We start from the raw sequence: 25276 nt of genomic DNA, 5'->3' as shown, positions 1-25276 counted from the left end.
AAGCTCCAGGGTAGCATGTGTCAGGGTACACACTCCAGGAGTGGCAGCTATGGTTACCTGAATTTAAGAATGTATGAACGTAAGCTGGGATTGTGGCTCAGCACTCGCCTAGCACCCTAGCACGTGTGAGGCCCTAGGTTTAATCCTCAGCACTTCAAAAAAATAGTTATTGTGTCCAACTACAATTAAAAAATAAATATTAAAAAAAATGCATTGAACGAGAACAGTAATGACAGTGTGTGGTGGTGATGGGCAGCTGACAGAGGTAGCAAGCACCATCACTTTCTGTGACAGCAGCTGGAGGACACGAAGGCAGAGGTGGGGCCTGGGTGCTTGACGCTGGTGACATACTCACGGCTCTCCCTCTTTGCTTTCAGAATGTGCCCCCGGATCTGTCCATCTGCACCTTTGTGCTGGAGCAGTCCCTCTCGGTGCGGGCCCTGCAGGAGATGCTGGCTAACACGGTGGAGAAGTCGGAAGGGGCAAGTACACTTTAGACTGAGTATTTTAGTGTGCTCAGCTGCCGCATGATGGCGGCTCTTACAGGTGTTGGAAATCTTGTTTGTGGAGATAAGTCAGTGGCTCTCACTTGTGACTCCTTGGGGTTGATCTTGTGCTTTACCTAGCACCCTGTCATATCTTAAAGACTTGAAAAAAAGAAACCCAGGCGCGATGTGGTCTGTGTGGCTGCCTCTCGTGCTCATGTCGACATTTGTAAGCAGCCTTCCTGGGGCATCTGTGTGTCTGCCTGTGTTGTCCTCTGAGCTCTGTTCTTGTCTTGACTGGTTATGTTGTGCATGGCTCTTTGTCACTGACCATTTATTGTTAAAAGCCTATAACTGTGTGGCTACGTTCTAAGCTTTTAAGCTGTTGTATAGCGAGTAAAATTTCATGGCACTTACATACTTTAGGTGATGAAATTATAGTCATATGGCTTAATTCAGTTATAATTTTGCAAATAGCTAATTTTCTTAAAATCAAAACTTTTATTCTGTTTCCAAATGCAGATATTTTTCTTCATAAGTCTATTTGGTTACTTTATGTTCCATAAGACATCCTCTTACTGACTGGGCTACTACCCATTCCTAGCTAATTCATACAGTTTACAGTTAAGCAGAAGGATAAATTTTTGGTCATGTTTTTTGTGTCTTCTCTTAATGTTTTTAGGGGCATGCTAAGTGCTGCAATGTTGTCTAGTTTAATAAACTGGATTATTTTCAGGAACTCGACCAAAATTTTTCTTTCGTCATTAATGATCTATGTATTGCTCTAATTTTTGAACCATTATTCTAGTTGGGATAATAATAGATTAATAATACATGGTTCCATAGAAATGAGGGATTATTGTGTTGTAACATTTTTTAGCCCTTATAGTTCAAAAATTTTAGACTAAAAGCTTATTTTACAAAGTACCCTATGCATTATCTGTATTTTAATATTTCGGATTCTGTTTTCATTTACAACAAGCTTGAAATTACTGTATTAAAATAGATGAAATAGATAAAATTTCCTTTAAAATATCAGTGTTTTCATGCAAAACTTGTAGACTTAAATTAAGAACAGTTCAACAGTTAATCTTTGTCTGCAATAACCTTTCCTAATCATTAAATATCACTGAGCTATATCAATTTTGAAATGCAAATCTATTTTTACAAAGAGAAATATTTTGCATTAGTGTCTAGAAAAATGTGTATTGCTATCTTTGTGGATAACAACATACCCAAATTGCCCAAAATTTAACTTTATATTGCTAAGCTGCTTTTCCTAAATTAATAGCCTTGAAAAGATATTTTATCTCACCAAAATCATAAGATTGTACTAGGCAAGCTCTAAATATTCTGTGTGTAATAGGAAGTGATTTTTAGACACTATTTTAGGAATTGTGTTTTTAAGATATTTATTAGAATTTATAGATGCACATGTTTTAATTTACTGAATTAAAATTTGAGTTCTCTATCTAGAAAGTTTCTATCAAAGATGAAGTGGTCATTCGTGTGATGTGTGGAAGACCATTTCATAGAACCCAGCATAGCTGCTATATGCCACTAATTAGGATGTGTAATTTGAAGAAAATCTACTGTAGGAAAGAAATATATTTCATGCAGCTGAATTTTACTTCTTGCTACTAGTATGTTTTTAGGAAGAAAGCACTTGAATAGCTCAAGTGAAAATTGTATAAAATTTTAGGGGAGAGAACGATTTTCTTAGTTAAGGAGTTTTGATGATACTCAGGAATGATATTCAAAATATTTCACAACTTTTTGACATAACTACTAGCAAATCAATTGGCTCCTAGCCATAGTACTGGAGGTTGGGGTGGTCTGAGTGATTTGTGGGGGTCCTGGAGGACTTCTGGGGTGGTTCGTGATATTTACCAGAGGAATAGCTGTTTTCACTGTAACAACCATTTTAATCATGAGAGTGTGAACAGGCTAAAGATCCCTTCTGGTTTTATTTGTTCAATGGATGCTACTGGGACTCATAGGAATCATCTTTTGGACTCCCTGGATGCCTATATCTTTTCTCCTTGAGTCTTCTGATGTCGCCTTCAAACTCCATATGGTGCTATAATGGCGAATCCTTTTGTGAAGCAAATTGACATCTGAGTTAATAAATTACATGCAGTAGTTTCTCTGGAATGAAGATCCCCATTTCCTAGGATAATGGATTAGAAAGGAATGACTAATCTTCATGACATTATTTTCTTACAAATTAATTTACCAAAGAAAACCTTGTGTGTTACCTCATTGCCTACTTTTCAATAATCAATGTTATTTACAAAGTCTGTTCTTTAATAGTTCTTCTTGAATTCCTGAGTAATACTGATTGTGTTTAATGTTAAAAGTGCTGTGATACACAAGTCACACTCAACTAGGAAACGCTTTCCTTTAGAGCAATGCCTTTGATTTCTGTAGTTGAGAAGCTTTTCTCTCATCATCTTGGGCCCATGAAGGGAAGCATGGTTTTCATAAGGTGTCAGGAATATAACAGGAGGGTCTCAACATTATCTGAAAAAGCAAATCATGGAAATCATGAATCACAAAAGAAGTATGTAAGATGAGACAGGAAAAAATACTACCTAATTTTTGTTCTGTTACCCAAAGACTACTCATTGTGACTGTTAGAATAATTAAATAATTTTTTTGTGGTACCAGACACATTTTGCACAATACATCTAAAGGAGGTTTTAATTTCCTGAGAAAGTGGTGTAGACAAGATCTTGACCTGAGAGACACGTGTGTCATAGACTGTTGCTGAGCTGCTGTTATCCTTCAAAGTGCGTTGGCAGTAACAGGTTAAAGCATGTTTGTCTCAGTAGCTGCTCCCAGGGCTTAAGACGTCCTAAGGATGGAGACCATGCCCTGGAGCAGGGAGGAGAACATGCCTTGTGCAGTGCACATCACATCTCTGGCCCCGTGTTTCTGGACTGCTGCGAGTGCTAATCTTGCCTGTGACTCCCTGTCCTCCTGGGTCCTGGTGGTTCTGAGACCTGCTCCACTTATGCCTCTGAGGGTCTCTTGGTTCAGGTCTGTTTTGTGCTGGTTTATGAGGGAGCATATGGCTGAGATCAGGGGCTTTGCCATCTCACAGCTGCTTCCCTGCTCCACCAGGAGTTGGCTCCATGGCTACAGGGAAGGCCAGTTCCATGGTACTGGAGCAGGTAGGAAGCCGAGGTGTGGTGGAACAGCCAGTGAGCTCGTGGTCCACAGGGGCCGTTGTCACTGCTCCTCTTACTCATGTGCAGTTACTAAGTCCTGACTGGCTTTACCTGGCCTGGCAGCTTCCCCCCCTTCTCTGGGGTCTTGGCTAATCTCATTTTCCTTTCCTGCCCCGGTACCCCAGCTGGTACTGGCATGTGGGCTTTGCCGCTCAACAGTGACAGAATCTTTTTAAAATATAGATTAGGTGGTAACACTTGCTCATTCCTGTGTTTTCTAGTTAATAGAGTTTTATTTCTGTGAACTTTTGTTTTTGGCATTTATTTTTCAGTTAATTTTCAAAGGTAATTGACAACACTTTTCTCCATATAATTTTAATACCTAGTTCAGTTTAAACTAAGTATTTACCTGAGTGTAGATGTCAAGTGAGAGGTGACATTACACAGTGGAAAGAGCTTTGATTTTTGGAATCTGGAGTTTCTAGAATATTCTTATTTTCAAATAGTATTATGATAGTGTTTCTTTGAAAAGGCATGGCTTTTATTCGATCACATGTGTACCATACATGGCTTGTGTGACCGATTATGATTTAAAGACATAACATTGACTGTCCTTTCTGATTTTGGTTAACTAGCTTCTGGGATAATTGTAGGACCTTGTCTCTTAGCTTTGGCTTGTGGCCACTTAACTCTTGGTCCCTTTGTTAAGGTATTTAGCTCAATCAAAAATTAGCCAAAACTTGCCTCTTACATCCTGCTGTGTTGGGTAATAAGTTAAAATCTGTACTTCAGGTGATTATGATATGTATCATTTTTTTTCACTTAATTTATACTGTATATTTCTTACAGGTATTGGTAGTTTAATCTAAATTATGAGTGATGCTTTAAAAGTTGATAAAATTCAGAATGTAATAAAATATGGATAATGTTGAACTTAATATTAAGAAAATTCAATTCTAATCATTCCCTTACTATAAAATTTTTAAACATTTATGAGAAGTTGTATTGCACAAGGCCTCTGCTGATACTAAAATTAATAATTGAGTTTGCTCATCAAAGAGCTTATGATCATAGGGATAGAAAAACAATTGCATTGTTCACATGAAGAAGGAATGTGAACTTGATATTCCTTTTAATTTTCTTTTCATTTTTAAGAATCATTTCCAAGACAATTAGAAGTAATATTAAACTATTAATATAAAAATAATTTTAAAATTTTCCATGGAGTAGTTTTATCTTGTTAGACTATTATCTGTAGTTCTGGTAGAAAGCAAAACTTGCCAGGAAGACAATAGCATGTCCAGAGATTTAAAATTATTTTTGTTTTAATTTACTAACAGGCTTATTATTTTGTAAGACTGTAAGAATGTTATTTTTACATGATATATTGTCTTCTAATTACAGGTGATTGAGATATGCAACAAACTCAAGTGTTGAGTTTTTATGAAAAATGTAGTAGGACATGGAATTGTAGCACACTTGTGTCATTCTATTAAATCTTTATCTCTCCATTCTATTAAATCCTCACTCTCAGAGCACTGAAAAAGTCACTAGCCAGATTTAGTTGTAAATATTTTTTAGAAAACATATTTAAAAAAAAAAAAAATATATATATATATATATATATATATATATATATATATATATATATAAATTGTAGTTGGACACAACATCTTTGTTTTTATGTGATGCTGAGGATCAAACCCAGAGCCTCACCTGTGCTAGGCGAGCGCTCTACCGCTGAGCCACACAACCTCAGCCATACTTTATATACAGAGTTATTATTACCCATTTACAGCACAATTTTTCATGAGTATAATGCATTCCACTATTGTCATGTATGTAAAAATAATTAATCCTAATTTTTTAAACATTGAATTGCCATATAGGAGTTTTTCATAAATACATTTATAAATATTGAGGCACCATTTTCACACAAGTGCATGTCAGATCATTTTATGTTCGTTTGAGAGGAGATGATCCAGGAAGAAGGATGGTGTGTGAGTCATGGTAGTTAAAGACAGGTGACTCTGCAAATTCTCCGAGTGCAATTCCTGATCATGTGAGACAAGTTACTCAACCTCACTGGGCCTGAGTTTTCTTATTTATAAGGTGGATACCAAAGCATCTCCCTCGTGGAGTTGTCTGAAAATTAAATAAGCAAGATGTGAAGAACAGTCCCGACACGGGAGGCATCATGGGTGTGGTATTGCTTTCATGACCTTGACAGCAGGATGTCCTGAGGAGCTCCTGCCAGATCCCGATCCCGCCCCCCTGGAGAAAACCGTGATAAACTCTGAACTGAGTGTTTAAAAACCAACTGCTCCATCACCACCGTGGAAAGCCCCAGCTATCTGAAGGGTTTAGCCAGGGGTTTCTCCTGCTGCTGGAATACATTACCAACATAAGTTCACTATCTTGCAGGTAGGTCTGTAGCAGTCTATCTGAACTAAAATTGAGGAGTCTCCAGGGCTGCAGCCACCCTCTGCACTCTGGGAGAGCCCTTTCATTAGCTTCTCTGGACTCAACCTCCATTTCAAAAGTGGCAGAGTGCTTTCCTGTAACATGCTCACAGGTTCCAGGGATTGGGATGTGGTGTCTCTGGGGTGCTGTTATTTGTCTGCTCCTCATGGAAACACTGAGCTCCAGAAAGATGGTTAGCAAGACCAGGTGGGAGCCAGAGCATCTTGTGGCTGAATCTTGCCCCTGAAAGATGTTCTGATAGGAACCTGACCTCCCTGCAAGCTTGGCAGGGGTTACCTGCAGGCTCTTTTATGTGGCTGCCAATTCACAGATTCAGACGTATTTTGCATAAATAAGACTTGATTCTTTGAAGACTTTCTGAGTTTTCAGTATATATAGTTGCAAAAGTGGATCTTTGTGTTTCATTTGTATCCTTATTTTCTGATGTTTTGATACCTTTTCAGTGTCTCTGTATCTGAAGGATATTTGTCAAGTTTTTTGGGCAGACAGGCCCATGGTCCAAAGCTGAGAGTCAACACTGTCTCCTCTGGCTGAGTTGTACATTGACATTTTCTTTCCATTTGCTTTTACCTTATTAGAGTAGAGTGGGGTAGCATGAGGACTGTAGTAGGGTTAATGAGTCTTCTTCGTACCTATATGTGATATAGATGGTGTTCTGTACATCATTGAATGTTTCTCAGCTGGCTGGGCTAATGACTCACCAGGAAAAGAAGTTTACTTTAAAAAAAATAAGTGTTGTGTATATTTAAGGTATAGAGCATGATGTTATGGAATACATACAGAAAAGGAAATTGTTACTACAGTGAAGAAGATTAAGGTATCTACTCGTGGATAGTCTCATATTGTTGCCTTTTGTTGTTGTTGTTAGAGGCTGCTTTGGGGATGAGGCTGAGACTAGTCCACCGACAGTTGAGTACTTGATGTGATATTAGCCAAGATCTTGCCTAATGCCTCTGTAGGCCGCATCTGCCCTTCACCTCCAAAGCTGGCACAGCGGCTCAGCAGTGGCTGGGATCAGGATATCCCAAGGGCTCATATGTGAGTGGAGAGGTCACCTGGTTGAAACATGCATGTCCTGGGTTTGCAGACTCTGGTTCTTCTTCTGCTTTTCCCTTTTTAGAAAGGTGGCTTTCTGCTCAGCAGTTCAGGCCTTGCGTCATTCTGTGCATTCAAATGACTTGGTTTGCAGAGACTTCAGCATGAAACTCAATAAGGAGGTCAATTTAATCAGCATGTAATTTAATCACGTTAGGCACTGTTTTAGATTATGAATCTTGAATGTATACATTACTTTATTTCATTAGTACCATTCAATTTGGACATTTTTCTCGGATTCTTTTGTGTTCACAAAGGAAAAAACATTTTTTATGTGTAAATATTAGCAAACATGAATCAGATGGTAAATTTCTCTGATATTCTGGAATTACAATGATTTAAATGTACTTGGAATCTATTGAACCTCTAATTTTTGTTCTTTTAAAATTCTAACTTTTTTTGGGCTGAGGATGTGGCTCAAGTGGTAGAGCGCTCGCCTGGCATGCGTGCAGCCCGGGTTTGATCCTCAGCACCACATACAAACAAAGATGTTGTGTGTGCTGAAAAAAACTAAAAAAAATAAAATAAAATAAAATAAATAAATATTAAAATTCTCTCTAAAAAAAAAATTCTAACTTTTTTTTCTTAAAATACTCTAGTTGGGTGGAAAACTTCCTTGCACAAGTCTTTATGAAACAGTACTACCCATTACTCCCCCTGCCAAACACACAGACACAGGTGTGTGCACATGCGCATGCACACATACACGCACGTGCATTTACCAGTTAGGTACCTTCATACCTTGGTGGTGTTTTCTTCAAAGCACCTTCTCCCTTCTGACACAGTTGATGTTAATGATTAGTTGAGTGACTGCCTATCAGTTAGATTACTGCCCACATCAGAGCGTAAACCCAGAAGTACTGACTGGGCTTTCCATCTGTTTTGTCTATGTATTATCCTACTAATACCTATGAGAGGGCCTGTTTTTTTTTTTTTTTTAAACAGATATTGGTAAATATTTCTGACTGAAGGAACTGCTGGATAGCTACTATGTTATACCGATTTCCATAGTTTTGGAAAAAGTGAGTCTTGTGAGAAGAATTTTTCAAGAGCATTGTATTACCCGATAAGAGAAAACTGTCCCTTATGTAACACTAGTGAGAGCACCATACAATATTAGATACATTTCTTTACATTAGAATTAAATGTATTTGATTTTTTTTACATTTGAAAATATTTTCACTTTCTTAAAACAGTTTTCTATATAGAGAAAATGGTTGGGAAGTAAAGAGTTTGCACAAAATGCCCCTGTCTTCTCAGCTTTGTTGTTATTTGTCTTGCCCTAGTGTGCTGCATTTGTTATAATCATTGAGCCAGTACTGATACATTATTATTAACTAAAGTCCCATGTTTACAGTAGGTTTTATTCTTTATGCTGTACATTATGTTGGCTTTGAAAAAGGAATAATGACATGGATCTGTCTTTGCTGTACAATAGGGAATATTTTTACTGTCCTGAAGAGACTCTGTGCTTCACCTCTTCAACTCTGGATCATCCATAACCATTTTAAATAGCTGATCTTCTACTGCTTCTGTGGTCTTGCCTTTTCCAGAACATCTTGTGGTTGGAATCACATATCTAGGCTTTCTGGACTGCATTCTTTTGTGTAGCAATATGCATTTAAGGCTCATTTATTTTGCTACTGAAAAAATATTTCATTGATTGGTTGTGCCCATTTCTTGCCCACTCATATGATGAAGGACATCTTGATTGCTTCTAAGTTTTGCTGATGAATAAAGCTATTATAAATGTGTGTGCAGGTTTTCATGTGGACCTAAGTTTTCAACTCCTTTGGATAAATCCTAAGGAGTGGTATCATGTGCTGAGTACATTTAGTCTCAAGAGAAACTGCCCAACTGTCTTCCACTGTGGCTGCACCGTGGTGTGTTCCACCCAGCAGCAAATGTGAGCTTCTGTTGCTCTACATACTTACCAGCATTTGATGATGTCACTGTTTTGATTTTAGACATTCCAATAGGTGTGCATGATTGTTTTAATTTGCAATTTATGGATCACATGATGTGGAACATATTTTTGTATGCTTATTTACCATCTTTGTGTCTTCATTGGTGAGGTATCTAGTCAGATCTTGTCTTGAATTGGGCTGTTTATTTCCTTATTGTTGCATTTTAAGAATTGTGTGTATGTGGTGGGCACCAGTTTTAATAGTGAGTAAGTCTGTTTTGCAGAGATTCTCTCTCTGTTGTAGCTTCTCTTCATTCCATTAACAATGTCTTTCATAGGGCAGAAGTTTGTGATTTTAATAGAGCCCAACTTGTCAATCTTTCTGTCATGCATGGATAATGCTTTTGGTGTTGTATGTAAGATGTCATCACCTTCACAGGGTCTCTTAGATTTTCTTCTGTGGTATCTTCTATGAGTTTTACTTTTGTATATTACAATTAGATCTTTTTGTGCAAGGATTGAGTTCTGGTTCTGACCTCACTTTTTTTATTATTCCGTAATGTAGATGTCTAGCTCTTCCAGCCTCATTTGTTCAAGAGGCTGTGCTTTCTCTTTTGTTGTCTGCTTTTGCTTCCTCCTCACCATTAGTTGCTTGTACTTACGTAGCTCTCTTTCTGCTGTCTCTTTGTTGAGCAGTACAACAGTGTATGATTTGCATCTTCTTTTACTCTCTTGGTTAGTTTAGTTTTATAGTAAGTTTTGATAGCAAAATTTGTGTTCTCCAATACTGTGTTCGTTATTGTTTTTTTTAACCTTCCCAGATGCATTTTAAAATCTCTACAAAATAACTTGTTGGCATTGCATTGAATTGGTATTTATTTTTTGCAGTTTTCTCTCAGTTTATCTAGCAGTTGGCAGTTGGTTCTCATCCCCCTGATTGTCTCTGGTTTTTTTTGGAAGTGGTAATGGGCACACAATTACCAAAGCATAGAGCTTTGACTTGATGACTTTTTGTCTTCATTGTTCTCTGGACATCCATACACAAGTAAAGTCAGGGACAGTCCTTGTTCATTTGGCCCAGACAGCTCTTTTGAGTCTGGTACCAGTGTATCCATCTGGAGTCCCCATCTCCTTAAAGGAAATTTCTGAATCTCTTGAGAGTGCCCCAGGGGGTCTCTTCCTGAAGCCCATTCCAGGCATACAGTTGTGAATGTGGGTGGTGAATCTTGGCTCACCCTCTGTGGATGGCAGAGTGACTCATCTTCCCCACCACCTCTTCTTTGCAAGATCGATTCCTCAGGCCCCACATTGGAAAGGAAGAGGGTGAGAGAATGCAGGACAGGGCTGGACTACATTTTAAAAGCACTATATCTCCCTCTGTACCCATCATTTTTTCATAGTAGTTCTAGAAGTAATTGGGGAGTTTATTATATGAAAACTGAAATTCATGGTAGATCTGTCTGAGGTTCATTGAGATAAGTATTTAAGTTGATTTTTCCCGATGGTTATGCCACAGTCCAATCATTATTCATGACTGATGATCCCCTTCCTTATATTTACTGTGATGTGTTTTACGTTGTACAGTAAATTCATGCCCGTTCCTAGGCTGTTGCTCTGCACTAAGTATTCTGTCACACAAGCATGGCTGTTATTGTCAACTTTCCTGATTTAATGATCTGACATTTTAGAAACATTTCAATGTTTAGTAATGAGGCTGTCCTCCCTCATTGCCCTTTCCCTCCAAGTTGTTCATCCTCTTCTTGACTGTCGATTCTCCCACATGAAATTACTTGTGGTATTCAATTGTACTTATTAATTCTGATAAGTAGCCTACCTGGGAGAGAGCTACTACATTATTAGTATCCATCCACTTGAATTTGTTAACTTGGAAGTTTATGCAAGAGCCATTTTAGCATATTCTATGCTTTGAGGAAGTATTAGTTACCATGAGATAAAAGTATACATGTTTTCCTGAGGGTTTAGGCAAATTCAGATAGTATTTAAGAAGTATTCTAAGAACTGTCCTGTTGTCTTGAGGGGGGCAAAATTGCGACGTATGCAGTTGAAGGGAGAAATAAAGAATGTCCATGCACTTCTGCCCCTTTCAATGCTGAATTCACTCTAATTACTCAACACAATTTCACTCTATAGGTTCTTAATCAAGAAAATGACAATCCTTAATGCTAGGCACTGCAGTAGACATAATCCATTCACAGCAAACAATTCTAGATTAATTCTAAGCACTGCAAAACACTTAATCATGACAGGCTAGTTACAGACATTCCCTCTGCATGCTAAGTTCAGAAGTCTCAAGCCTTAGACTTGACATTCAGTATATGCACACTCACTCAGACCATGGTGATCAGGTCCAGAACCAAGGCAGGCTTTTCCTGGCGTGGAGTGGACGACCGGTTGAGAAGAGGGTCATAGGGAGAAGTTGTGGCTCTCACCAAGGTCCAGACGAGGTGGTAGAGTTTGAGAGCTGTAAGGATCAGGCAGAGGATCAGGAAATGATGACAAGTGATGGGATGTCAGTCCAGGTTCTCATCAGGCTCTCCAGCTCCAGTGCATCCTTGTTTCGGCTGTCTGAATCTCTGTTCATTAGCTCTATTATTTATACTAAATTTTGGGGCTTTTGACCCTCCTTTCGATCCTTATCAGCTACCACTGGATTTCTCAGTGACATCATTTACCCTTGGGGTCAGAAACATCTGGTCTGGTGGTCTCCACCCTGATCTTCTCTATCAGGCGAGGACAGCTGCCAGGGCTTCACTCTGTGTATCAGGGTGAGGGGAAGTCACTTGTTGTAGACCATACTGGAGGGATCTCTTGGATGTGTCTGAGACTGCAGGTTTCAAACTGGAGTTTTTAAAATGGAGTTGCTTAGGCTCAAGCCTAAGGCTATCCTCACACCTGTTCTAACACAGGAATTATTTAGGAAATGGTAGATCTTGAGTTTGTTGTCTGGCTTAATTTTTTTTTTTCAGTTGGACACAGTACCTTTGTTTATTTTTATGTGGTGCTGAGGATCAAACCCAGTGCCTTGGATGTGCCAGTGAGTGCTGTACCAAGGAGCTACAACCCCAGCCCCTGGCTTAAATTTTTTAAAAGAGAAAAAATAAAAAATATGATAAAGTTATAAAGTCTTTCCTTGAATTAGGTCACATGTGTGTTAGTGTGGAAGACTTAAGATTACTGCACTAAATCTACTTCATTGTTCAATATCTAAAAAATAAGGGAGTTCTACCTGGTTAATGCAAAATCAGTAAAGCCAGAAAATTGGGCCAATGTCTTTAACAAGTTACTGGACTTATGTTTGTGACTTCATTTGCTTAATTAAATTTGTGGTAAATTTCTTTCTCAAACTGATAGGAAGGATTTTGCAGTCTCATGCAGTTTAAAATAGAAATCACATTTGACATTTTAGTACACAGAGGTGCTCTTTAATTATTTATAATTTCCCTAACATAAATGCTATATCTGTGTGTCCTGATTTAATACTTTGCATTTTCCTTTTCTGTACCTGAGAGGTCTGTTGGAGGTCCAGTACTGCGTCTGTAGTTCCACCATTTGAAAACACATGTAAAGATAGAAGCTACTTTATTTATCTTTCTCTAACTAATGGAAATACTAGTTATAGGACAGAAAGCAAGTCTACCAATGCAATGCTTATGTCAAGAGGTATAAATGTTAGTTTATAGTCTAACAAATTATAGTTAAATACTTGTTTCTTTCCTTTTCCATTTTCAAGGCATAAACTGATTACTTTTAAGTCAATTGTATTTTAATAGGCAATCATGAAACTCATCTTGGAAAAATAAGAGACCCAGAATAGCCAAAGCAATACTCAGCAAGAAGACTGAAGCAGGTGGTATCATGATACGAGACCTTAAACTACACTACAAAGCAATAGTAACAAAAATGGCATGATACTGGCACCAAAATAGATTTGTAGACCAATGCTACAGAATAGAGGACACAGAGACTAACCCATAACAACAAATGATGCTGGGAAAACTGGAACTTCATAGGCAGCAAAATGAAATTAAGCCCCTATCTCTCACCATGCACAAAACTCAAAGTAGATCAAGGACCTAGAAATTAGACCTGAGATCTTGCACCTAATAGAAGAAAAAATAGGCCCAAATCTCCATCATGTGGGATTAGGCCTCAACTTCCTTAATAAGACTCATAGCGCAAGAATTAAAATCAATGGGATTTTAAATGGGATGGATTCAATCTAAAATTAAACTTCTTAGCGAAAGAAACATTCACTGAGGTGAATAGAGAGCCTACAGAATGGGACTACATTGTTACCACACACACATCAGACCACTAATCTCCAGGATATATAAAGAACTCAAAAACCTTAACACCAAAAAAACAAATAACCCATTCAATATATGGGCCAAGCAATTAAACAGACACTTCTCAGAGGATATACAATCGATGAACAAATATATGAAAAAAATGTTCAATATCACTACTAATTAGAGAAATGCAAATCAAAACTAAGATTTCATCTCACTCCAGTCAGAATGGCAGTTATCAAGATTACAACAATAAGAGTTGGTGAGGATGTGGGGGAAACGGTGCACTCTTACACTGCTGGTGGAACTGCAAATTGGTACAACCACTCTGGAAAGCAGTATAGAGATTCCTTAGAGAACTTGTGATGGAACTATGATTTGACCCAGCTATCCCACTCCTTGGTTGACACCCAAAGGACTTAAAAACAGCATACTACAGTGATGGAGCCACATCAATGATCATAGCAGCATAATTCATAATAGCTAAACAGTGGAACCAACCTGGATATCCTTCAGTTGATGAATGGATAAAGAAACTATGGTATATATACACAATGGAATATTACTCAGCATTAAAAGAGAATAAAATCATGGCATTTGCAGGTAAATGGTTCGAGTTGAAGAATATCATGCTAAGTGAAGTAAGCCGATCCCCCCAAAACCAAAGGCTGAATGTTTTCTCTGATATGAGGATACTGATCCATAATGGGGGGGGGGAGCGTAGAAGGAATGGAGGAAATTTGTATAGGGCAAAGGGGAAGGAGGAGAAGGGAGTGGTATTGGGGTAGTGATACTGCTGGTTATCAGTGACGAGTTCTGCTTCCTCATGTGTTGAAGTTTGAACATTAGAGAAGCATGCTGAGGCAAGCATATAAAGCAAGGTTTATTAAAAAGAGGGTAACATGTACTTTTCCCGGGAGGGAGAAGGGGGCCATAGCTGGTATCCTGGTATCCCAAAAAGCAAGGTGTTCTGCCCTTTTAAATGTCCTAGGCTTCCTTTGTTTTACTATCCTCTTCCCCTTATCTTTCTCCTTCCTGTATAAGTGACTAGACATTTGAATAGGCCTAGGAAATGCTTGCTGGGATGGCCAAAAGGTGGGAAACAGGTGGGCTGAAGGGGAAGGGCAGGATGGAGGAGCCCAGGACACATTAATTAATGATCTTATAGCTTCCTGTAGGGAGGGGCAATTCCCAGACAGGTTACCTTAGAAATAGGTTAGAGCGAGGGGGAGGTTCTTGATAAAAGTGAAGGAAGGGCTCTGAAGGAATTAACATTTCAATCCCTCAGGGGACAGTCAACTGGGAGTCACTCAAAATTGGCCTCCTTGATCTGACCTGACTCGATTTATTTAACTATACTGGCAGTCTAATTATGGCTTCAGTAGGAAGGATGGTGGAATGAGATGGACATCATTACCATAAGTCCATATATGTTTCTATACAACCAGAGAAATGAAAGCCTGTGCTCCATTTGTGTACTAGAATTGAAAGGCATTCTACTATCATGTATAACTAATTGGAACAAATAAATAATTCTAAAAAATACAGTAGACTTATAACCACATGCAAATGTTTTAATGAAAGTGCACAGAGGGACTTTCATTTAATTCCTTGTTGACTGGCAATTGGGTCACTTCATGAAATGTCTTATTCCAGAGAATCCGTGTATCACACACATGGTTTTATTGAGGAGGAAACCTATGGGCCCAAACCAAAGTTGATGGAATTTTTGAATCTTTGGATGAGACCTTATTTGAAAATTTTAGAAAAAGCATTCAGTAGTTTCCTTTTCAGTTTCCAGCCAGCCAGTATTCTAGCTGTGGAAAAAAGAAAGCTCCCCCAATTTAAAAAGTTTTAAAAGGATTTAATTAAAAGGTGATAAATTACTAAAAATAAACAGATACTAAATAAAAGGAAAAGAGGATTCAGAGGCTTTGGAAACTTCTGAGGTAGCTCAGCACTTGGGGAGGTCCATAATCCCAGAGAGAATAGAAGTTCACTGAAGTGAGCCTGACACTCTCTGAAAGGTAGGGCTTTGAAATATACATGGTGTTGAGATGCAGAGCAGTTAGAACACAAATGGAAAGGCAGTCTTGTTGACGCATGTTCCATGGTCTCGACTGTTTCTGGAACATAGTACAGTTATTAACTTGTATTAGATTATTAATGCCACGGATGCATATATAATCTTTAGGGTACCAACTAAAAGATTAATAAAGAATAACTAGTAGCTTTTAGAGGGAGAATGGAATATCCCAGTATATGATTAATATAAAAGGAGGAAGAAAGAGAAAATGAGAATACATGAGACTGAATCTTTTCTGAAATAAGATTTTCATGATGGTGCACAACTCTATAAATAAACTTTAAAGCACTGAAATTGTGTAATTTAAGGTAGAGAAGTTTTTGACATGTATATTATATTTTAGAAACTTTTAAAAGAACACGAGGAATAGGATACAAATAAGATGGTAAACACAAACTCGTATTTTGGTAACATTAAATGGAAATGGAAAAAGTACTTCAATTAAAAATTATAGGCAGTGCTAGGGTTGTAGCTCAGCACAGAGCTTTGCCCCAAACTGCCAGAGGCCTGGGCTTGAGCCATTCCCAGCATGGAGGAAAGAGGGGACAAATTCATGCATTTTGAGACTTAATACCATGAGCAGTTGTATGTGTTTTCTCTGCAGAGGCTTACCTTGAGACTGTATCCCAGAAAGGAGAAAGGGCCAAAGTAACAGGTTGGCAAAGTTATACTTAATGGGCAAGTTCCATGGAAAGGACACTGGTTCAGTTATATTACTATGTGAAAAAGAATTCATGGTGAGGCATATTGCCAGAAATAAAAATGGGCATTTCATTATGAGATGGTGAGTTTATAAGAAAAATAAAATTATGAATTTACATGAATCTAATGACATATCTTTTAAATTTGTAAAGCCCCAAATGGACAAAATTATAAGGAAAACTAAACTGATCTGCAACATAACTATACTTCTCTCAATGAGGATATAGAATCTGAATAGCATGATTGATAAACACACAAACATGTACCAAATACTGCACCAGATGTTGACAAAGTGCACATTTATTTCAAGTGCAGGTGGAACATTTACCAAAATTGCAAGTATAAATTTCAAAGGTTTGAAGTAATTTAGTATATTCTGATCATCAATTAAGCTAATAATATAAAACTCATAAATCTATGAAAAAAGTTAATCACAGTGGAAAATTTACAAAATATTTCAAACTGGATAATGAAAAATGAGATATATCTAAAATTACTGATGCAGTTAATATTGTTGTGTTTTGGGTCCTAAATGCAGAATACTGACTGAATGATTACCTAAGTATTTCAGGAATATAAAACAAAATATTAAGCCCCCCAAATGTAGAAATAAATAATAAAGAAAATAATTTAACTTCAAAGAGACATAGGGTATCAAAGTCATTCCATTGATACTGAAATTTAAAAAAAAAGTTCATGTTTCCCACTTTTTACAGAAAATTAAATGCATTGCGGTCACAAAGAAGTCCAGGCCCACGTGACCTCCCTGGTCAGGTCTACCGAACTGTTAAGGAACCACTAAAATAAATCTTAAACTCTGAGAACAGTTTCAGCTGATTTTTATGAGCCCCACTTACAACGCTGATGCTGAAACATGACAAATACTTCACAAAGAATAAGCTATCCTATCCACATGGACATAGATCTACATAGTCCACAAAATAAGAGCAAATCAAACCCATCAATGTATCAAATACTACAACCAGGTTGGGATTCAAGAATCAATTATGTGTTCACAAAACCAATTATATGTCACCGTGTTCAGAGAGGAATGAAAAGTTTTTTAAAAGATACCATAAAAATGTTTCAAAAATTAAACATTTGTTTATGTAATACATGTCAATAAACTAAGGAAACTTCATTAAACTGAAAGAACTATATCAACAGACTGGAAAATCAACAAAATCTTATTCTTTCAGTACAGTGTAGAATGCAGGTGCAAAAAGTGGACACTTTTAGAAATAAAAAGTGAAGAAAAAAGTGTTCAATGTGAATTACGGAGTTACCTTTCTATGTTAGCAAAAAGTAATTGCAAAGTAAAAATTTGTAAATGAATCCCCTTAAGTAGTATAATAAAACATCATATACCTGGGGATAATTCCAATGGATGATGTGTAAATGTTTACACATAAAATTGAAAGCATTTTGAAAGATGATCATTAAAAGAAGAAATGCCATGTCTGTTCATTACCAGGAGGCTTGGTATTATATAGATAGTACTTATTTCTAAAATAATCCATAGATCACTGCAGTTTCCATGTAAATTTCAGGATCTCTCTCTTGTGTGAAAATTGTGGGCATTACAGGAAATGAAGAACGGTATATTCCAAATATAATGTTGAACAAATTGGAAGTCTTTGTCTACCAGATGTTGAGACTTCTTTTAATGTTATAATAATTAAGACAGTTTGTTAGCACAGAGATAGAAAAATAGGCCCCGATAAAAAAGAGTTCTGAAGGAGACCCTTGAGTTCACTTCTTGACACATTAGTAGTTGACCTTGCAGGGCAGTAGATCCTCATTCTGGAATGGGTTTGGGGTCCGCTGGACAGCTACCCTGGATGGAGACATTACCCTTGGCACCTCCCTACCAACACACACACAGATCAATATCATGTGAATTGTAGCTCTCAGGTGAAAGGTAAAACAATGATCTTTCTAGAAGATGATGTAGGAGAAACTTCCTGAGAAAATGCCACAGTAATGAAGGAAAAGATTAATAAACAGACCATCTTAAGTAGGATACAATTTATCAAAATGGCTGGTGGGAGGCTGAGAAGGTGATATCCGTGCTGGAGCAGACATTAGCAGTGCATATATATGACAGAGGACCCATGCTTGAAAATACAAGTGCTCCAACAAATCCAGATAAGGGAAGATAGATGGCCTGATAGAGAAAACAGTAAAACTTAAACACTTCCTGAGGGTGGATGCTCAGAGGTATAAAGAGATATGAAGAGGAGCTTCATCCAGTGGGTGTTGGACACATGCAGACAGAGCTGTGTTGGGGCACTCTTGCACACCCAGGACAGCAGAAGCTCAAGGTACCAGTGATACCAAGTGTTGGTTGGGGAAGACCTGGAGCAGCTGCAAGCCATGCTTTGCTGATGGGAGTGTGGGTTCATAGGACCTCCTGGAAACCATCAGTGTGTGCTGTGGCCAAATGTTTATAAACAACCCAGTAATTCCACTCTTCATGCATACCCAGTGGAAATGTATCCAAGTGTTCACCAAAATGGTGGTGTTCTTCACAAAATGACCTGTCATACCCTCAAGAGTCAACCTGAATATTTATCAACATTTAAATGGATAAATAAGTTGGGATGTATTCATACAATGGGATACTCTGCAAGTAAGAAATAACTTTTAATAATTTCACAAACTTAACAATCTTTTAAGGAAGCTAAATACAAGAGTGTAGCCTTTTATCCAAAAATCAATAAATGCAAAACAAGTTGGGGTGGGAGGGATGGAATCAGTCACCTTGGCGTGGGAGAGAATCACAGTCACCTTGGGGGAGAATGTGATGGCAGTTTCTGGATCATGAGTTCTGTTCTGTTTTTAGATTTGGATGCTGATTGCATGGGCTTATTAGTAAAATTTTAACAAGCAATGCACTCATAATTTTTATATCTTTGTGTGCCTATTAAGTTCAGTGAAAATGTAGCCCTTTCAAATCAGAATTTAAAAATTTCTAAATGACTTCATTATATTTTGAGTCCCCTGGAACACAGAATTTTCAATTCTTACCCCTCTCCCCCCATTTTTAATATTAAATAAAAGGTATGATGTGTAGTTATTTATAGAATAAAGTTTGTTTGGTTTTCTCTGTTTAAAAAAATTACAATGGGAATGTATCATAAGCATTCATCAATTATTTTTTTCTTGTATCATATGTTAGTACCAAAAACTGTAAATTCACAGTTGATATCTTGTTCTTATAACTATCTTAAAATGTTTATGTACTTAAAAACAGCATTGTTAGTGGAACAACTAGAGCTCATGTACTTGATGTTGTGAGAATCTCTAGTGTGTTGTGCTATTCTCTTGATGTTATATTTTTGTGAACACATTCTATTAGGTGGTACCTATCATAAGAAATCAGCTGTTTGGCAATTCTGAATTCAACACAGATTAAAAGTATGAAACAAAAGAGAAAAGAGTGTTACACCTTGAGTTTGTGGCCATTGAGTTAGATAGATATTCAACTGCAAGTTCATCTCCACCATTTAGTAACACGTGACTTCCTGTTATGGAAGATTTGTAACACCTTTGTATTTCATTGGCTTCCTTACATGTGAAATGTAGATAACAAAATCATGAGTTGTGCAGTTCAAAGACTGGCGCACAGTATAGTTATCCTCTCATCTGTGGTTTTAGTTGTCTGTGGTCAACTACAATTCACAAATATTAAGTGAAAAAAAATGCCAGAAATAAACAATTTGTAAGTTTTAAATTCTGTGAGTATCATGGTAAAATCTCATACCATCCTGCTCTGTTCCGTCTAAGAAATGAATTGTTCTTTTATCCAGCATGTCCATACTGTCTATGCTCCGCTCCTGATAGTCATTGAAAGGCTACCTTCGTTATTAGATGGACTCTCATGATACTTCTGTTCAGCTAGCACTCACTTTACTTAATAATGGCCCCAGAGTGCAAAGCTAATATGCAAAAGAGGCACAAGGCGTAAAATACAGAAGGACACATTAACACTAGTATTATGTAGCAATGTTACAGGGAATATAGGGGAAAAACAGTAATTATTTAGTATTTTCTGGGGTGTTAGGCATATACTGGGGGCCTTGGCACATTATTACCCATGGATAACTATTGTAAGTATTTAATATGTGATATATAGATTTGATGATAATGAAATTATCATTACTGTCTTAAATAGTAAAATAAAGTTACTTGGAGCAACAAAACTTTTTTAAAGTTATAGAATAATTCATGTTTATGTGTTCTAAATTTTTAATTAAAATATGAATGCAAAATAAATGACTATGAATTAACTTTTATATTATATAATTTAGAACTATAAACTACAATCCATAAATAATTACTATTGTATTGAATTCTTATGTCCTCTGCTTAATCAAGTTAACATTTAAATTAATATTGTTTCCTTTAAGGGAAATATTGTTTTTATTTTAAAAATGAAGTTGCCTTTTTTATTAGTGTTAATATAAGAAGACATTTAATATAATTTCCTACAGATATAAAAATATTTGTATTGCTTAAGTAATGGAATTGCTGTATTTCTTAAAAACCCCACATAGTTAGATAATAAGTTACTGGGAAAATGTTCATTTGTTTTATGTGTTTTGTGGATTTGGTAATAATTCTAAAATTAAGTTCATTGTGAAGTCAAGTTCATTGTGAGTTTAATATTTCTCTTCCTTGATTGGTTCCATATAAATGGCTCTTCTCCTCACCGTTTGCAGGGATTTAATCAAATGAACCTTGTTAACAGCAATAGGAGGACGTGTCATGAAATTGCTCTGCTTTGCTTATATGCAGTTACACCTCTGTTGTCCTTCAGTCAGTCTCTGAACCCCGGACCGTTTGTGTCGTCTGTGTGTCTAGCTGATAATACACCCCAGCCCATGCTGTTGCTAGGCATCTCTCTGGGACCTGTTATGTCATTACTACTCATCCTTGCTTTCTAAAGTGTTATGTTTCTCTTCTGTAATATACGTCATTAAAATGCTTCCATTGCTGGTGATAGTTAATAATGACCCTGGTGACAAGTTTTTTTGTTCATTTCACAGTGCCTGTCTTTGTGTTGATATGTTGAATATGTAGAAATGAACGTGATGGCATGAGATGTTTTTTGATAATTATCACTGTCACTAAAGCTATGTCATATTCTTTTTTCCTGAAAAATATGGAAAGGAAATCATTTCACAACTTTCTTGAACAGTTTTCCTTGCAAGAACATAAATGTAAGCGCTTGTCCTTTGAGGGTGGAAAAACACAGGACACCTGTACTGTACTGGATAAGCTGCTCTACTGCCTTTCCCCCCAGGGCTTGGGAAATGGACTCATTACTTGAATGGGTTAATATTCCAGCGGGAACTGGAACTTTCCATGACAATGAAAACTGCACACTGAAAACCAGGCCTTTCCCTCCAGTAGTGTTCCTTCTTCAATAAAACCTGTGTGTTTTTAAAATGCAGAGGAGAGGAGTAAGTTTAGAACAGGTTTTTCTGAAGACTAAATAAATTGCAAAAGAAGCCAAAATACTCTTGCAAGTAACCTATTGAATTTCACCATGGCTTAAAAAAAATCTTCCTGTTTATTTAGATTGATATCCTTAATATCTTTTTATAATGTAAATGAATGTGGCCTCCCAGGAATTCACTTCCAAGGAATGGAGGTTTCTAGTTTTAACCCAAGATTTCCCTCTCAGTGGCTTTTGCCTCTTACTTGTTAATGAATTTTCTAAGGAAAAAAAATTACAATTTAACTTAGGCATGAAAAATCTGAAATAAATCTCAATTCTCACAGGACACGAACCACACATTCTACAGAAGCCGCAAATTATGGAAACTTTAAGACTGAGACTGTCCCTCAGTGATAGAATTTTCTATTCCAATTGATTTGCTCTGAATCCTGGGATGTTGTAGCGGTCTTTGTTCTGTTTAAACTTTGGATGTAATTGTGGTCACTTATGTTTCAGAAAATCACATAATTATGTGACCAAAACATTTATCACTAAATAAAACTTTTAAAATAATTTTATTCCCATATGATGTTGGAGTGATTTGACAAAATATGCCTTTTTCTTATAATGGTCAATTTTATGTATTCCTCAAAAGAATGAGGTAAGAGGAATTTTACTTTAAATGTCATAAGAGAAATTATAGTTAGATGCTTTGTCTCCAAATTGATTTTTTTTTTTAGTTAACTTTTTTTTTTTAGTTGCTACTGAAGCAGGAGGCCTGGAATGTTTGAGAAGTGGATAAATGTTCATTTTTGTTTTTGAACATTAGAGAATCATTATTTCAAGTACCTGTTGTAGTTCCTACCTAATGCCTACTGATGTTCTGATGGTTACATTGAGCTTTTTCTGTCTGATGAGATTAAATGTTAATTAGAAGTATGAATACTGTTTCTTAGACTTGGAAGTAGATTTTGGTGCAGGGACCACATTTCATTTGATTTAAATGACAGTAGTTCAACACTGCTAGGTATTTACTTGTTTGTTGTTTGTTTTTTAAAAATTTATTTTGGCTTTTTCTTTCCACAGCAAGTTGATGTGGAAAAATGGGTATGTGTTTCCTGTATTTACAAAGGAGCTGGGATGGAAAGTGCATGTCTGCTGTTGCCTCTAACCCTTTTATTTTGCTTCCAGTGTGGCTTGTCCTGTCTGTTTGCACTACCTGCTCTGGTGAGCAGACCCTTCCCAGGGGTGCTGTCAGGCCCTGACTCGCTTCAGGTTTTGCTTCATGGGAGATGGGTTCTGTGAACACACTGTGCATCCACAGAGCTACAAAGCGCGTGTAGGATTGGCTTTACTTACATGAGGGTCTACGTACTTCTGTCCAACACGAAAGGTTTCATTATTAACACTGTCTTTTGCCAAAGACTTGGCTGCCTAATCTCAATCTGGCTTAGCTCTTAAATTGTCCCCTGTACTATAGAAAAAGGAAGCTCAGTATATTTCTGTAATATTAAGTGAAGGTGAGAGCCATGTCCTGTGGAAATGCAGCTGGGACTTCGGAGGGAGGCTGCATCTCGGAGCCCTGTGGTCAAGGTGTGTGATGTGAGCAAGTGATGGTACTGCCCTGAGTGTTAGTGTCCTCATCTGCTAGGAGAAGCTGGGTGAGTCAGTCTCTCCTGGCTCCCCCACCCAGCGTTCTAGAGGTTAGTGTCTCACGGGGCTCTTGTCCCCCCCCCAAACTTCCCACCGACAGTGCCAAGCAGCTAGGCTCCTACTGGCTGGAGTCTGCTCTGTGATGTCAGACCTGGCTCCTTGGAGGCTGGCTGAGTTGATGGCTGAGTGTTTGCTTTTTGTGCCCTCTGGTCCTAGGAACCCAGTTCTCTTGTTTGCAGGGTCTTCCTACTTCTCAATGGCCCTCCAGGGCTTTGTCATCCCCAAACAACTTCATGGCCACCTTGCTTTCTGCAATTCTTTGTGTCCCATCTTTCAGCCCTTTATGGTTAGGAACTTTTGCTTTTAAATTTATCTTTTCCATGGCAGTGGTACCAGATTGATCTTTGAGAACTGCCTCTTTTATGCTATCTTCCTAAGGATCGTCCTGTTCCTTCAGCACTAAGCTACTACTGCTTTCCTCAGCTCTTTCTTTGTGAAGTTCTGTACTTTCCTCTGAGTCTAGAGTTAAGATTCTGATCCACACTGTTCCTCATTGTTGTCTTGGTAATGAAAGCCCCTTTCCCCTAAGATGAGCTGTGCCACCTGTGTATGGTGCGTACCTTGAGCCCAGCATCCTAAAGCACCTCTGTCTCTCTCCATCTGGTCCCTTCCACTGTGTGTTTCTGTGCTGGATCCAGGGTGGTGTTTCTTGATGAACCACTCAAGTCACTTTATGTTCTCCTGGAAATGGAACCTACAGGCAAATCCTGACATGACTATCATTGCACAAGGTTCCTCCTGTTTGTTCCTCTCCGCACCAGTTATTGATCTGTTTCACTGTTGTTTTTCCCTCTTATTTCCATAATAATCTCTCATCTTAAAATTTAATTTTATTAAGTTTATTTGTAAGTTTTTCATTAGGGAGGACCTTCTAGTTCTAAGAAGGTGATGGAGATGTCATTGAGCTGACATCACCAGGCTGAGCTTTGCCAGTGCCCTGTGTTGTAGCCTTATGTAGGCCAACTTTTGTGGGCCAGAATCTCCTCCTCTACGTGATTAGAATCCTTTTTTATTCTTAAATATTACCGTCATATTGGTGATAAAACACAGTGATGCTGAAATGTCTGTTCATTTACATACCATAAAACCAGAAGCTCTGCCAGGTCTGTCTCAGAACACTGATGCACATTCTATAGACAGGTGTTACTAAATTTCAGATGGGAGCTACTGCTCCCTTTGAGGGTCTGTTCGAACCTTAGGCTTTGTCCAGGTAGAAGCTTGAAATTGTCCTGTAGCAGCCTGACCTGGAAGGGCAACAATCTGGTCTGTCCCTTGGGTTATGCTGAAGCAGGTACCACAACCTTTCTCATATTCAGAGAGTGAAACACCCCACAGTGGTCTCAGGGCACACAAGTCTTACTTGAGTGATCACAGTGCTCCATCCCATGCAAGTGAAGCCCACTGGGACAGCTCAGGTGCTCCAGTGAGGAGGCCTGGAGGCAAGACCTGTGGGAATCAGCTTCTCACCTCCCCTGCCAGGTGCCACAGGCCCCCACTCTGTGCCCGGCTTCTGCCCTCTTCAGATGCAGTAGGAAGGAGCAATGAGGAGGTTGGCAGGAAAGCACTCTTCTGGCCACAGTGTCATATATGGGGCTAGCCAGGTATTCAAAGCTGTCTTCCTCCGCAGGCACTGGGCAGGTGTCCGGGGGAGCTACTTGTCACTGGAATGCCTGGCCTGCAGTTCTGGAGCTACAGGCAAATGCTCGTCTTCTCGCTTCTTCTTCCCAAGAGCTCTTGGTGTCCTAGGAACATCCCAGGTTGGCTCTCTCCAGGGCCTCCCACATTGGCTTGTTGGCATTGGCTCCCCAGCAGCAGCCTGTGCCGGCAGTGGGAGCCTCCAGCCTCTCTCTCTAATTATTCCATGCCCTGCCCCTGA

General features: G+C 38.1%; 1 protein-coding gene across 1 annotated transcript in view; it reads left to right on the top strand.

The window, feature by feature from the left end:
• RYR2 (ryanodine receptor 2) overlaps positions 1–25276 on the top strand; it is a 610498-nt gene that overhangs the window by 223750 nt on the left and 361472 nt on the right. The window contains exons 3-4 of the mRNA XM_081299889.1: positions 378–486; positions 22778–22794. Of these exons, the coding sequence (XP_081156015.1) occupies positions 378–486; positions 22778–22794 (126 nt within the window). The remainder of the gene's footprint in view (positions 1–377; positions 487–22777; positions 22795–25276) is intronic.

Source organism: Spermophilus citellus (assembly GCF_964194105.1).
Source record: "Spermophilus citellus genome assembly, chromosome: 6".
Classification (NCBI taxonomy): Eukaryota; Metazoa; Chordata; class Mammalia; order Rodentia; family Sciuridae; genus Spermophilus; species Spermophilus citellus.
This window is presented reverse-complemented; position numbering and strand designations above follow the sequence as displayed.